This window comes from Amborella trichopoda, chromosome 13 (assembly GCF_054954075.1).
Source record: "Amborella trichopoda isolate Santa Cruz 75 chromosome 13, AtrichopodaSantaCruz75HAP2 v2.0, whole genome shotgun sequence".
In the NCBI taxonomy this organism is placed as follows: Eukaryota; Viridiplantae; Streptophyta; class Magnoliopsida; order Amborellales; family Amborellaceae; genus Amborella; species Amborella trichopoda.
The window spans coordinates 1,451,520-1,467,421 of NC_142348.1; the positions used below are offsets into that span (position 1 = coordinate 1,451,520).

General features: G+C 30.7%; 1 protein-coding gene and 1 long non-coding RNA gene across 6 annotated transcripts; one reads left to right on the forward strand and one right to left on the reverse strand.

Annotated features, from left to right (window-relative positions):
• The first annotated feature begins 1,535 nt into the window (after positions 1-1,535).
• Positions 1,536-7,068, forward strand: LOC110006742 (uncharacterized). Of its 3 annotated transcripts, none has more exons than XR_002279978.2 (3): positions 1,536-1,989; positions 2,739-2,856; positions 6,636-7,068. It is a non-coding gene; the product is annotated as an uncharacterized LOC110006742 (long non-coding RNA). The 3 variants fall into 3 exon arrangements; XR_016047859.1 differs by having other exon boundaries at positions 1,620-1,989; positions 2,794-2,856; XR_016047860.1 differs by lacking the exon at positions 1,536-1,989 and adding an exon at positions 2,308-2,416 and having other exon boundaries at positions 6,636-7,020.
• A 3,067-nt stretch (positions 7,069-10,135) lies between these two features.
• Positions 10,136-15,902, reverse strand: LOC18428317 (diacylglycerol O-acyltransferase 2D). Of its 3 annotated transcripts, none has more exons than XM_006837352.4 (9): positions 15,376-15,902; positions 14,803-14,877; positions 13,160-13,245; positions 12,173-12,279; positions 11,893-12,048; positions 11,587-11,673; positions 11,352-11,449; positions 10,782-10,869; positions 10,136-10,502 (listed from the first exon to the last, which is right to left on the reverse strand). In XM_006837352.4, the coding sequence occupies exons 1-9, from the start codon at positions 15,555-15,557 to the stop codon at positions 10,401-10,403; spliced, it is 981 nt and encodes a 326-aa protein (XP_006837415.1). In that variant the 5' UTR covers positions 15,558-15,902; the 3' UTR covers positions 10,136-10,400. The 3 variants fall into 3 exon arrangements, with proteins under 3 accessions (XP_006837415.1, XP_020519356.1, XP_020519353.1); XM_020663697.2 differs by having other exon boundaries at positions 14,803-14,882; positions 15,376-15,770; XM_020663694.2 differs by lacking the exon at positions 14,803-14,877 and having other exon boundaries at positions 15,376-15,652.

Below are 15,902 nucleotides of genomic sequence, written 5' to 3' on the forward strand. Positions count from 1 at the left end.
AATTTTACTATTGACTAGATTCAAATTTCAAAAAATATTTTTTAAACTTGATAATACACCCCAAACCGTCGAATTGTATATCTAATAGAAAGTAGTAATTTGTTACCTCCTTGTAACAAAGATAAATAGTCTCATAGTATATAATCCTATATGATATTTCCAAAATGGTGCAGTTTGTCTAAAATAGATTACTTGTAGAAGGTTACAATGTTTTAAACCATTCATTTTAGTTAGGGTTGCATGTTTAACATAATTTTCAGGTCACCATTAAAAAATGACATATCTTTTAAGATAGTTCCACTGCATCTAAACTAGACAGTGTAGATTGCAACCTTTCTTATATAAGTATGATTTCGACTTTATATAAAATTTTTCAATACAATATAAAGCATATGTGATCCCTATTCTCAACTGTTCAAACGGGATGGACAGTTGGATTGCTTGTATCATGATCTCATGCCAAAACACTTTTTTATTTTTAATCTTTTTTTTACATAGCATTTTTCAAGTGAAGTTCGGGGCATCCCTTCTTCTTATTGGGCTATACCTAGAAACAAAAAGTATTTCAGGTGAAAATAAATGACCAAAAAGGCTATGCAATTTTGAAGGGTATTCTAGTTATTTTTTGTCACCAAAATTATTTTTTATTATTTTTATCGTGTGCGTCTTTGTTAGATGTGTGCTAGCCTCAAATTTTGCTGCAAAATGATTTACAAAACAAAAACTAAAAGATAAAACATGTTGAGCCGTCAAATAAAGATTAGATGTTCAAAATCCAACTTGTGATATTGTCACTTAGGCCATTCTAGTCGTCTACTCAAATCGAACAATTGAGAGGGGGTCACTTTACTTTATATGTGCGGTGGCACCCCATGTAAAACTTCCCCATATTTTAGAAATGGATGAAAATAGAGGAAAAAGTTTATATATTTTTCTTTACTGTATAGAAGATATATACTCTCCTTTCTTTTTCCCCCACCACACCCCACTCTACCCCACCCCATCCATCCATCCAATTTTAATCAAGTGAGCCACGTACTATTTGATCTTGCAAATTATATGCATATAAAATTTGGTACATGCCATCATCTCAATCAAGCGTATCTAAAAAATATTTCGATAAAATAAAATGACAAGAATACCTCATAAATTTTTAAGGGAACTTTGGTCATTTTTTTTGTATTGGGAATATTTTATTTATGTTCTTTGAAGGTGCAAGTTTAAGATTAGAGTGGACGCCCAACTTTTGGTGTCGAATGTTTTGTATAGGGGAAATATATCTATTATATATTAAGTGCAAGCAACACCCTCCCTATTCTCTCACCACATGTCCCACCATATTAATAACTCTCTTTTTCTCTCTCTCCCCATATCTCTCATGTGATGCATATCATCTCTTACCCATCCCTTTTCTCTCTCATCCCATTCTCTCCCTTCCTCTCTTTCTTGTAATAAATCAATTTTTTAAAAATTTCTATCTTATTTTCTTTCTCCTAATAAATCTCTCTCCTCCCCTACGATTTTCTCTCTTCTCTATCCTCACCAATATTCACATGCATCTCCACTATCTATCTTTCCGAATGACTCTTTTAAATCTCTTTCCACCATATTTATCGCTCTCTCTCCCTCTCTTCCATAACGCCCTATTTCTCGATCCCTCTCTTTCCATAATGGAGTCTATTCTCTCTCTACACTCTCTTCCTCTTTATCCCATATTTCTCTCTTTCTCTCTTTCCATAATACCCTATTTCTCTCTTCCTCTCTTTCCATGGAGTCTATTCTCTCTCTACACACACTCCGTCTCTCCCATATTTCGATCGCTTCCTCTTTTTTGATAACGTTATATTTCTCTCTTTTCTTCTTTTCCTCTACCATTCTCTCTCTTCCTCCCCAGTTTCTCACTCTACCCCCTCTATCATGAAACACACTCTTTTTTCTCCTATTCTCTTCTCCATAACCTTAGATATTCATTGTAATGGCATTTTCAAGGTAAATACTCTTCTTTTTTTTAAGTATTTTTTTATTGCTTATTCTATCATTTTCAGTCTTTTCCATCACGTTCTCTTTTGTTTCTATGTAGTGTTAAGTTTTTTATTTAGATTATGTGGAATTGAGTTCTTTTTGTTTGTTTCTGTAGATCTTTCAGTGATCTACAAACTAAACCACCTTTCAGTTTCTTATTGCTTTTGCCTATATTTCGATCATTTTCATCATGTTCTCCTTAGTTTTTATGTGAAATTGATTTTTATTTTTTTGGAATATTATGTGAAATCGAGTTATTTTTTGTTTGTTTTTGTAGATGTTTGAGTGATCTATTGAAGCCCTAAAATGATTTGTTGATTGAAGCTCGGCAGATTAAATTGTTTCGAAATGATCTCAACAAATCTATTGTGAAAGCAGAATTATGGGTTTTCAAGTTACGTAATATTCCATTTTCTCTGCATTATTTTTTCCTACATTTTCGATGTTTTCCATCACGTTCTTCTTAATTTCTATGTGGAGTTTTTTTTTATTTTAACATTATGTGGAATTGAGTTCTTTTTGTTTGTTGTTGTGAATCTTTCGATGATCGACAATGTAAATAACCTTCTGTTTTCTCTACATTTCTATGCATTTCTTCATCGCTTTTGCTACATTTCGATCATTTCTATCGTGTTCTCCTTAGTTTATATGTGGAATTGATTTTTATTTGTTTAGAATATTATATGAAATCGCTTTATTTTTGTTTGCTTTTGTAGATATTTGAGTGATCTATAGAAGCCCTAAAATAATTTGTTGATTGAGGCTATGTAGATCAAGTTGTTTCGATGTGTTCTCAACTGAACTACTATGGCAACAGAATTTTGGGTTTTCAAAGTAAGTAATCTTTTGTTTTCTCTGCATTTCTATACATATCTTCATTATTTTTTTATACATTTTTTATCCTTTCCATCATGTTCTCCTTAGTTCAAAGTGGAGTTGAGGTGTTTTATTAATAATAATAATAATAATAATAATAATAATATTATTATTATTATTATTATTATTATTATTATTATTATGTGGAACTGATTTTTATTTTTTAGAATATTATGTGAAATAGAGTTATTTTTGTGATATACAGAAGCCCTAACACGATTTGTTAATTGAGGCTTTGTAGATCAAGTTGTTCGAGATATTCTCAATTAATCTATTGTGACAATAGATTTTTGGGTAATATTTGCAATATTGATGAATTTTTTATCTATTCTCATTCATTTCTTTTGATGTGTCTCATTTTGTAGATAAATCTCTGATCTCATGAAACCTGTATTTCTTGATTAGAGCTCTACAAAATATCATTTTTGTTCTTATTTCACTGGATGTAAAAACACCTCTTTTTAGGAACTAATTGAATTGAATTCCAATAAATAAATAAAACTATAGTATTACTATTTATTAGGTAATTAAAAAATTTGTATTCTTGAGTTAGTACTAATATTAAATATTTGCATTAACTCAGATAACATTTGTATTAATTCAGATAATAAAGGTGCTTTTACAAATTTCTTCGTTTGCATTTTTCCTTGATTAGGGATTTTTCAAACTATTCGAATAAGGTATGATTTTTGGTAATTATAAAAATATATATTCTTGAGTTAGTACTGTATATATTAAATATTTGAATTATTTCATATAACATTTGCATGTGTGACTTTGAGGTTAGGAATTTTATTTTTGAATACTTATTCCATTGACACGATTCATGGATCTAATGTGAAAACTGATTTTTGGATAGTATTTGTAATATTACGTATTTTGTAATCTATTGTTAATTATATATTACATATTACATAATGGTAAATATCTTTTTTTTTTGTAGGAAAAATATATTTTAAAACTAATATAATAATTTTATTTTTCTTTTTTTTTGTATTGTCTATTTCTTTTGCATCTTCTGATATTCGCAACAAAATTGGAACAAAAAAAAGTTGCAGACACCACAATACTATTTTTATTTTTCTCTTATTTCTTTCGTTTTTTTAATTTTCAAATTGATATTTTCTTAAGAACATAGTTAATACTATTGAATAGGAATTATATTTGATAACATAAATAGAATTTATATGGATTTGTCTTAATACAATATTTTCAAAATAATGTATCAAATTTATAATTATTTGATGCAACATTCAATTTTAAAGATAAATTCTTTCATTTTTAAAAGTTTTTAGTCTCCATGTAATCTTATTTTATCACAAATAGTATCTGACTTATTTATTTATTTCATGGTTAAAAAACATATAATTATGTAATAAAATTATTCAATTATGAGGATAAATTCAATAATATCTAAAACCATATTTTATTCAAAATATTTTTTAATAATAAATATGTTTAAGTGATTAATATTAATATTCAAAATATATAAGTTTTATACATTACATGAAGTACAGAAGCTTGCCCAGAATAAATAAAGGGGGATGTATCGTATAAGTCAGGTCAATGTCCATCTTTAACAGGAACATAAAAAAAAAGGGATATGTACTTTTTTTTTATAGAAGTGATCACAATTACTTATCACCATCCGATGTAAAATTTGATAGCTTGAGTGGATCACACAATTCGAAAAAAATTCTTTTGAAGTTTGAGCTTGGTCAATAGAATAAATGCAGCCACCTGATTTCATATCCCATGGATACGATTGATTGTGACTACTGTGTACCAAAGGTAAAAAGAAAAGCTTATATAAGGTTGCAACCTTCAAATGTAGAACTACGGATGCACCACAAAAATCATCGGAAAATGTTGTTTTAATATTGAAAATCCCTCTAATTGATCATCTCGACATTCGAGATGAATGACTATGAAAAAAATAAGGATTTTGAGTCCCATAAATGGTGTATCTTACAACACATTATCTAGACTGTCCATTTTCAAGATTTTCATATATTTACATATATACTTGATTTTAATCATTTTTTAAGTATAAATTGTATAATTAGATATGAAAATAGATTTTGAGTTAATCCTAAGGATATTTTACATCAAAATTATATGTTATGATAAAATTTGAAGGTGCACCTTAAATGGATCGTTTAAGGTTGCAACCTTATGGAAACCACACCCAAAGGTAAATAGTATCATTCTATACTTTCCATAAAAAAAAAGGGCTCGACCAAAAACTAAAATAAAAGGTATAAGGAAACCAAAAAATAATCACTTTTAAATTTATAGTGTATTTTTTTATAATATTGATGATCACCACAGCCTAGATTATGGATCCAAAATCCATGTTTTAATTGGATTATAGAGGGGGTCAGAGGTGAATAGATGAGTCCATCGACTTGTAGAAGCCACACCCTAAATAAGAACTGTTACATGAGACAAAGTTACATGGTGCTTAGAAAACAGGATCGAACGGTGAATCAGACACCTCTTGGGTGTGAGAAGCGGCCCATAAAATAAAAAATAAAATAAAATTTACGTATATATCTCCTATATTTTTAAGATGAAAGTTTTTCTTAATATTTTATATTATATATATGTCCCTTTTCTTAGAAACATATGTAGTATTTTAATCTCTCTTTTTTATTTATATGATTATATGATTGAGCTCAAATTTTGGAGGCCTATACTTCTCACAATAATGCACTCACAATAATGCACTCGTAAAAAGTATAAAAGTAATAATTTTAATTAAACAAAGCAATCAAAATACCCTTAAAATTTTTATAAGATATTTCAAGTCTTTTATTTTTATTTGTTTATATTTTTATTTGTTTATATTTTGTACTTCTAACAGATGTAATGGATATGTCCATAATAGTGATAGGTATATGGATATACAAAAATTGAGCTCAATCTAGAATAGAAAAAAAGAAGAACATAAAATTGGAATACAAGATGTATACTAGAGGTATTTTTAGGGATTATCTACTATGAGACCACTTATTATTTATACAAAGAGGTCACAATCACTTTTATTTTTTAGATGTGAAATCCAATAGTTGAAATTGTCTCACAACATTGAAGAAATTTTATTTTGGAATTTGTGCACAAACAATTACACAACTTCAACTAAATCTAATGGTTAATGATGTTTATGACCTCCCTATATGAAAAGTAAATGGTCTCATTATATAAATTTCCTATTTTAAAATTTAAAAAAGTATAAGAAATATTTGTGTAAATTTCCCAAACAAAAAATATAATGTAGGGGAACACTTGGCTCGTACATGTTAGGATTCATCAATTGATTTAGTTCAACATGGAAAATAGAATTGTCTTAAAAAAAACCATTTATCTTTTATACATTGCAGCCACAATCATACTCACTAATTTGATGTCAAATTGGATGGCTTGGGGTGAGTCAAGAAGTCCAATAATTTCTTTTTTTAGAACTGTCTAGGGAGAGAGCTAGATATGCTTGAGATAGATATGCTTATAGGTTGCCAGTGTATGGAAGCTTCCAGTTCCCAATAAGGTGAGATGTTTTATTTGGTTGCTAAGTTTGACCAAATTGTTAACTATTGAGGTGTTAAGGTAAAAGTAAAGTTCTCACTAATACTTATATACTATGCAAAGCAGATGTCAAAACAACTGATCATTTGTTTCTTCAATGCCAATATACTGATTTTATATGGAGATGGGTGATGGATGTGTTGGGTATGCAGTTAGACAACAGTGTTATGAGAAGACTCAGCCGAGGCGTCTCGGATTCGACTGAGTAACTCAGGGCAAGGCGAATTTTAGGCTGGTATTTTTTTTGTGGAGTTCTAAAAAGACAGTTGTAGGCCTCCAAGAATCGAACCCCACACCTCTTGCAAGGAAGCCTCTCAGATTTGGCCGAATAACTCGGTGCAATGCAAGATTTGGGTGTGTATTTTTTTAAAGACCGTTATTTTTTTTAATATGATGGGAGTTCGAACCTCACACCTCTTGCAATGAGGCAGAGCATAACAAATACGACATTAGCTATTTGATTGTAAAAGTTACCCGCTATATATATATGTGTGTGTGTGGGAAAAAATGAGATTAACCCACTAGCCCCTATGAACATATAAGCCCAACGTATCAGATTAAATCTGAGCCAATCTAACGATTACAGATATCTGGTGGTGTATGAATTTTTATTTTTTTTCTACAAATCCAAATCACTTGAAATTTTAGACGTGTGTTCATCAAAAATAAGTGAATCTTAAAAAAATATCAAAAAAATATTTTACATGAAATAAATTGACCAAAATACCCTCAAAAAGGTTCGAGGGGTATTTTGGTTATTTTATTTTTGCGAATAATTTTTTTAATATTTTTATTACCTAGATTCAATCTAGGCCATTTGCGTATAGTCGTACAACAGTGACTCATATATATATATATATATATATATGGAAAAGATGAGATTAGCCCACTAGCTCATATGAACATATAAGCCCAATGGCTCAGATTGAATCTGGGCTGATCTGATGATCACGGATGTTCAGTAGTGTTTGATTTTTTTTTTTTACTTTTTACAAATCTAAATCACTTGAAATTTTAGGTGTGCGTTTTTCTCATCAATGTGTACTTAATATTCTGTGGCCGATTTAATGCTCACAGATGTCGGATAGTGTTTGAATTTTATTTTATTTTTTTTTTCAAATCCAAATCACTTGAAATTTTAGGCGTGTATTCTTCTCATCAAGGTGCATCTAATAAAAATATAAAAACAAAACAATTCGCGGAAAAAACATTGATCAAAATACACCCTGAAACTTTTCGGGGGTATTTTGGTCAATTTATTTTATATAAAACTTTTTTTTGATATTTTTTGTAGATTCATCTATTTTTGAAGAACACGCCCAAAATTTCAAGTGTTTTTTATTTGTAGAAAAAAAAATTAAAATTCAAACACTATCGGACATCTATGATTGTCAGATCAGCCCAGATCCACTCTAGGCCATGGGCGTTTACTGTAGCAGTAAGCACCTGGGCGCACAACATCTTTTCCATATATATATATATATATATATATATATATATATATATATATATATATATATATATGAAAAAAACTGTGATTATCCTAATAGCTCATATGAACATATGAGCCTAACGTTCCAGATTGAATCTAGCCGATCTAACGAACACAAATATCCAGCAGTGTTTGAATTTTAATTTTTTTTTTTTTTACAAATCCAAATTACTTAAAATTTTAGAAGCATGTTCATAAAAAATAGTTGAATCTTTGAAAAATATCAAAAAATTTATTTTACATAAAATGAACTGACCAAAATACTCCCGAAAAGTTTTGAGGGTATTTTGGTCATTTTATTTTTTGTGAATAGTTTTTTTTATATTTTTATTAGGCGCGCTTCGATAAGAAGAACATACGCCTAAACTTTCAAGTGATTTGAATTTGTAGAAAAAAAATTAAAATTTAAACACGAAATGAAATCGTGATCATCAGATCAGCCCAGATTGAATCTGGACCGTTGGGCTCATATGTTTCTATGAGCTATTAGGCTAATCCCAGGTTTTTCTATATATATATATATATATATATATATATATATATATATATATATATATATATATATATATATATATATATATATATATATTATTTTGTCTTTATTTTCTTAAAAAATAAAAATAAAAAAAATGAGTGCACTCAATGTCGGTGAGTTACTTGGATTCGCCCGAGTACTCGCCCAAGTAACTCACTGACCAATGGACTCGCCCAAATATATATATATATGGAAAAAGTTTACAAAAAGTTGCAACCTTAAAATGTAGAATGACAGATGCACCTCAAAACTCCATCAAAAAAGGTGTTTCAATGTTGAAAAACTCTCTAACTGACCATCTCAACATCAAGATGTATGAATATGACTAAAAAGAAGAGATTTTGAGTATCAGAAATAGTGCATCTTGCAACACATTATCTAGACCGTCCATTTTCAAGATTTTCATATATTTATAGATCTACTTGATTTTAATCATTTTTGGAGTTTAAAATTTTATAATTAGATATAAAAATAGGTTTTAAAATAATCCTAAGATTTTTTTATACCAAAATCACATGTTATAGTAAAATTTGGAGTTGCGCCATAATTGGATTGTTTAAGGTTGCAACCTTATAGAAACCGCACCCTATATATATATATATATATATATATATATATATATATATATATATATATATATATATTATATTTCTATCTTCATTTTCATAAAAATAAAATAAAATAAATAAAATTGAGCTAGACTCAATGTCGATGAGTTACTTGGATTCAACCGAGTAACTCACCCAAGTAACTCACCGACCAATGGACTCGCCCAAGAATATAGAAATGTGGGTGAGTACCTTGGCAAAGTTGTTTCTATACTCTGGTTGACAGTTTCAATGAATGTTATGGATCGGTTTCCACAGTGGGGACTATAATTAAAGGTGTGGTTGTTTGGGAAGTATGTAAGGAGAGAAATAGAAGATGTTTTGAGGAAGGGAGTGCCAAGTAATGAACTATGTGAGAAGATCAGGGTGATGTTTTTGAGCATCAATCAGAAAATTTTTGGGAATTGCAAGAATGGAGCTAATGTATTACACCATGTTATAAAGTTTAAGGGGAGGACACAAAAAAGGTTCAATGCATGGGAGGCACTGGAAAATGGAAATATAAAACTGAATCTTGATGGGAGTTCTTTCAAAAATCCTGGTAAAGCTGGTGTAGATGGGGTCTTAAGAGATCATGAAGGGGTGGAATTGAAAAAGTTTTGGGGCCATTTGGGTATATGACTGCAAATGCAGCTAAATTACATGCATTGATGCTAGGACTGAAAATAGCTGGGGAATGTAAGATGCCTGTAGTTGCTGAAGGTGATTTTATGAATGTGATAAAATTGCGTAAAAGGCTGATGGTCGCTGTGTATGGTATGAGAGGAGATTATGGACATAGTTAAAGATATGTATGTAGTTAAAGATATGTATGTGAGTTATGGACTAAATTAATTAGGTTTTGCAAGAAAAGTAGCTTATTTGGCTACCAGAAAAAAGAAAATAAAAGAAAAGTAGCTTCTTAAAAAAATGGTTTATTTTGTAGCATTTTTTGTATTGTTCATTTGAATTCTTTAAAGACCATAAAATTTGCACTGTTTCAAAAGCTCCAAATTCATGGACCGAAGGGTGGGAATGGGTCTCAAAAAGTAGGGTGGACTCACTATTCGGCCAACCCACCAAATACTCCATGCAAAACATTACATATAAGTTATTCAGATCTACATTATGAGCGATTTTAACTATTGAAAAAATATTAGTCAGCAAAAAGGCATGTCAAATAACTCATGATGTTTTTTTGGCAAAATTTTACGTTCGCCGCCTACCGAACATGCCCTTTTACCCCGGCATGGGATGGGTTAAGGGAAAGCTTAAAGTCATCACCCTTGTTAGACCAGGCATGTCAAATAACTCTTAATTGAATATCAGCATGTCCAGCTGCTGCCTTGTGTCTTTGGCATAGTTGTTCAAGTTTCGAGACAAAGAGGGCGTGAACTTCAGCAACCTGCTCAGGCAAACCCTCCAGTCTCAGCAAGAAAGATTTTGATGCAAAACTGAATAGGAGCAAACAATACATATCATGCACATATGCTTCATACACAAAGCAAAGGGAAAACTAATGTAAACCCCATCAAATTTATATCAATGATTGAAGTACCATGAAGTTATAAAATATGATATGAAATGCAAATTTTTATAAGACTAACAACATCTTTGTGTGCGTGAGTGTCTGTGAAAATGGAGCTTCTTCAAGAGAACAGCCACTTATCAGAAGTTAACTCACTTCTTCTTTAGAGGGGTTCGGGTTTCTCTTCAGCTCAATTGGCCTCCCGACTATGACATGCATCGGCCGGCGGTATGGAATATGCGTTCTGCACAAATTATTCACAAGAAACATAGAAAGTTTTAGAGTTGAATAGTTACCAAAAGCACAATCACTCTATCTTTACGAATCCACACCTGAAAGTCTTAGGTGAAAAGCTATTTCAGGGAAAGCAAGGAATTCATGTTTTTCTAATTGCTAATAGTACCTATAAGTTACATTTTTCACTGAATTCTCTGTAGACAATCTTTACTGTACAGATAGTATTGAAAGAATGTAAGATGTAAATGCTTGCTACAAGATAAAGTTCCCATTTGTGAAACTTCTAAGATAATTTCTTAAAATTAACTGCAACATAAAAAAAAATGCCCCAAATTTGACTACTTTAGAGATAAGATTTCAAGTAAAGAAGCAACCACATACAACCTTTTAAAGACAACCAATATAAGCAAGTGAACGGATCCTATTTTTCTCTCCTCCTAACTCAAAGAAATAAAGAACCCCATAAAATGTTACAAATTAGAGATATACCCAAACATTCCCCAGTACAACAAGGGGGCAAATCGGATTGCTCTAGCTATGCGTGTATATAGATCTCCCTTTGGTTTCCACCAGTTATAAACATTCGTCTGCACAATCACAGCCAGAACAATAAGCAGGACACTACATGTTTCTCTCTATTTATGAAAATATTAATTTCTCTTTTTCTCACACACTCACATGTACATACACATGCGCGAAAACATAATACATTATATCTTCTGACCTGACCAAAGCAAAAGATAGGGACTAAAGGCCGTCCTGTCTCTATAGCAATGCGAACAAATCCCTGCCTTTTCTTAAGGTAAGCAACCTGAGGACACAACTAGGTAAGAATTAAAATCCAGAATAAACCTTGCTTCAGGTTTGACAGTTAAGCAGCACAAAAGTCTCCCACAAAAACAGTAAAACTCTTAAAGTAAGCCCAAGAGTTTATGATTTCCATCAAAATTATTATCATGTTCAACCCACAATAGAAGAAAGGTTCAGATAGAGATCAAAGTTCTGAACATGGCATGGTATCAGCACAGACCTCAGAACCGTGCTCCATATAAAATATTTCTTGAACGCCACCTGGAATAACAATACAACTATAACCAGCTTCCAAGTATTTAACGAAGTTCTTTTTTGTGGCAGGAACAAGTCCAGTCCAGGTCCCTACTTGCCGTAAAAGGGGTGGATAGAATGTCTGAGTAAAACATGAAAATAAATGAAATATTTGAAAAGGCAACTTAGAATAACTACAAATAAAGTTTATATACATAGAGTTGTTTCAAAACAAAATGGTATGGGTTCATAGAACACAGGCTTACAGCATTACTTGCAAGACCCTTGGTCTTAGAGAGTGGCATCAAGCCTGTAATATTCAATAAGGAGAGACAACCAATTGGAAAAATTGAATGTGGTTCTGCAGCAAGCACTGCAAAATAAAGAAAGACTTTTAGTTTTTAGTATGAAAATCAGAATATAAGCTGAATACTGCTTTTTGTTTAAAGCAAAAGCCTCCGCTCGTATAGCGAGGACTAGTGACTGAAAAGCCAAGTTGTCAAATTGCTGAGTATCAAAGTTTTCTGAGAGATGGATCCAGCATAAAATGAAATCTTTGAAGTATCAATTGGTAACAAAACCAAGTATTGCTAATGCCATCACATTATGACTTCTCAATATGCAAAGTATTCGTCAGAGTAACCTATTTCTGGAAGTTGCATGAGTAACCTATTTCTGGAACTTGCATGATCAGGGTCAGATGTCTAACTTAGCCACAAGAACTACGCACTGAAATTTACTTTTCTTTTCCAAAATGTAAATTAACTTAGATATAACAGGATAAATGCCAACAAACTACAAAGTATACATGTAGCAGTAGCCCAATCAAGGGAATATAGATTGAAGTTTCTGATAGTCAACTCTACTGTAATCCATTCTCTAGCCAAGGAATCACAAATAGCCAACATCTCTTCGGATATGACAAAAGAACCAATTCAATGGGATACTAATCACTCGCTTCATTTATATAGTTAACAATACATAAATTATTAACCTAATAAATCATGTCAACAGAAAGATGTCTAGTTGAGAAAATGAAAAGGCATTCAGTTTCTTTATCTATTGTCTAAGTGTCAATCTACCAACTTGAGAAACCAGGCTACTCATGATATCATCACAAAGTAACATTCAGTAAATGGTAAACACCTAACAGGAAAAGACAAAAGAATTCAAAGGCAAATCAAAGAAGGAAAAGAAAACTAGCAAATAAATCTAAGAATACATGTGAACAGAAAATTTCTGGAGTACATTACCATATGCTTGGTTTGGATCAAAAGATTGTATATCCTCAATGAGAACAGTAGTAGGAAAGTACCCAGGCCCATACTTTCCAATATATCTGATCCAAAATGAAAGAAATTTTCTTAATAACAAACAGCAGCAGTCTTTAATTGGCTATTTAACATTGAAATTTTTAAGTAGAGCAGCAACAAAAATTTCCAACCAGAAAACTAGGACAAGAAGTTAGGAATGAAGCAGCTCAATTTGGACCATTCAAAATAATGACAAATAAATAGACCAGTGTTTCAATACTCGGCCAAGTCCACTCGGACTCTCCACTTGGAGTCGGCCGAGTAACTCGGCTTAGGCCTATGGCCAAGGCAAGACTCGCATGGATTTAAAACTTAAAATAATAATAATTTTTTGTTAAAAATCGCTATAATATGATTCAGAGATATATTGTTATATGATTTTTATGGTTTTTATGATGGTTTGGATATTTTTCTTGTTACATGCTCCAATTTGTTTGATTTTTCTAATATATTTCAACGTATAAGTCAAAATTTCAAAAATCCATCTTTTATATACTTTTTTCATCTTTTATAAATTTTTAAGAATTTCTATTACTTATTTTACATTTTTTTATTTTTAATTATTTTTAACAATTTTCTTGACATTTCTCTTTTGAGTATATGGCCATATTTTGTCCATGTACATGACTCAGCCAAGTCCACTCAGACTCAGCTCAGTTACTCAGCTCAGGCTAATGATGAGTTCGAGGCCCCAGCCAATTTTAAAAGCATTGAAATAGACAAAAGTGGCCACCAGACTGTATACAAATAGATCAGAAAACTGGCATAAAAGTTCTAGGGAAAAAAAGCAATGTACAGAAACTGCAGATTCTAGAAGCAATAAACAATTGAATAAAAATGTCTATTTCTTTCCTATTCAAAATTACAATACTTAACAGAAAAGAAAACCATGTATTGCTTGTTTTCTTTTAGTTTTATTTTATTATATTTATTTATTTTTATCGAAATCCTCTTATAAACAGCTCTTCTAACTTAATGTGAACCAATATTTCCTGGCAAAAAGAATAACATAATAATTTGAGCATGGTACCTTGTTCATTCCTTTAGTGTTGCTGCTTCACATAGTACATTATCAATCAATATTAGCCTCACATTTTACAATTTTTATAATCTCAAAACTAATGCCGTTACCATAAACAATAAAAAGCATTAATATTATCATTGATTCTAATCTTGCTATTGGCATTTACAATGCTTTAGAATTTGATCTAAGAACATAGATCTCATCATAAAACAGGTAAAATATATGCAATTTTTTTATGTCAATAACAAAATATGCAGTAAATTCATACTCGTGCATGTGATAAAGACGCACTAATTCAAAAAAAAAAAAAAAAATATTTAAACCCTTCTAAATCCCTTTTACCGTCTTAAATATTACTTCTTCAACCCAAAAAAACCAAAAAAAAAAAGAAAAAAAGACTAAGTCTGTAACTTTGGTATCAGAAAAAAATCGAAATGGATCACCTACTTATTATTCTTCATCTAACAGGCAAATAAAGGGGCATGAATTACATTAATTAAAGCAAAAAAAACCCAAAAACTCCAGTGAAACAATATTAATCATAAGAATCAAAACTAACCTGGCCACTCTACCCCCAAATTTACTCTGATCATCAACTGGAATCAGAGTGTTCAGCACCATTAACATAAATAACCTGTACTATCACAATTAACCCTCATAAATCCCACAAAATAGTAAAGTAAAAGAGAAAACGAAAACTTCCATTAAAGCTCAGATCAAACAAATTTCTCTCACATCTTCCAAGCAAAAAATTTACCATAAAAAATTATAAAAAGGATAAAAAAATTTCATAAAAACACTAAAACAAAGCGAAAATTCACCTTAAAAATATTAAAAAACCCAATAATTAATACCAAAAAGAAAATGTATACTTACAGGACCGTATATTTGAGTGGAAAGAGATTAAATATCAAACAAAAAAAAAAAAGGAAAAACCCCCACCAAAACTCAGATCAAAGATATTCATTCACATCTTCCATAATAACATTGAAAATCTCCAAAAAAAACCACAAAAACACCCAAAAAATGCCATAAAAACTTTAAAAAAAAAAAAAAGAGCAAACTGTCAAAATAATAATATAAAAACCCAATAGTTAATACCCAAAAAAACAAAAGCATAATTATTACTTACAAGACCGCATATTTGAGTGGAAAGAAGAGGAAAACTAAGGCCGTAATGACGAGATTAAGGTGTAATGCTCCAAGCCAGAGGGTAATGGCTATGAGTGTATGGAACGAAGAATACGTCTTAGATTTTATGACCGTGTATTCCAAATTTTCAGACTTTTGATCGCATTTCTGAAATTCTTCCATTTTTGGAATAGGATCTGTTTTGTAGAAAAAAAAAAGATATTTGATCAAGGCCAAAAGACCAAGAGAATTAAAGAGACTTTTAAGAGTATTTATGGATAAGAATGCTTGATTAAAATTAGGGAGACAAAGCCGAGGGAAAAATTGTGTTTTATACTTTTTGGGAAAAGTTTATACAAGGTTGCAACATTAAAACGAAGAATTACATATGCATCTAAAAAATTCATGGGAAAACGTTGTTTTAACGTTGGAAGAGGCTCTAATTAATCATCTCGAATATGAATTTATAAAAAAAAGATTTGGAGTATCAAAAATAGTAAATGTTGTAACACATTATTTAAACCGTCC

Coding starts and splice junctions, on each gene's coding strand:
- LOC18428317 (XM_006837352.4), bottom strand. CDS start 15,557: ATGGAAGAATTTCAGAAATGCGATCAAAAGTCTGAAAATTTGGAATAC. Junction 12,049..12,172: donor AGGGTCTTGCAAGTAATGCT/GTAAGCCTGTGT, acceptor TGTTTTACTCAG/ACATTCTATCCACCCCTTTT. Junction 10,870..11,351: donor TTGTACTGGGGAATGTTTGG/GTATATCTCTAA, acceptor TAATTTGTGCAG/AACGCATATTCCATACCGCC.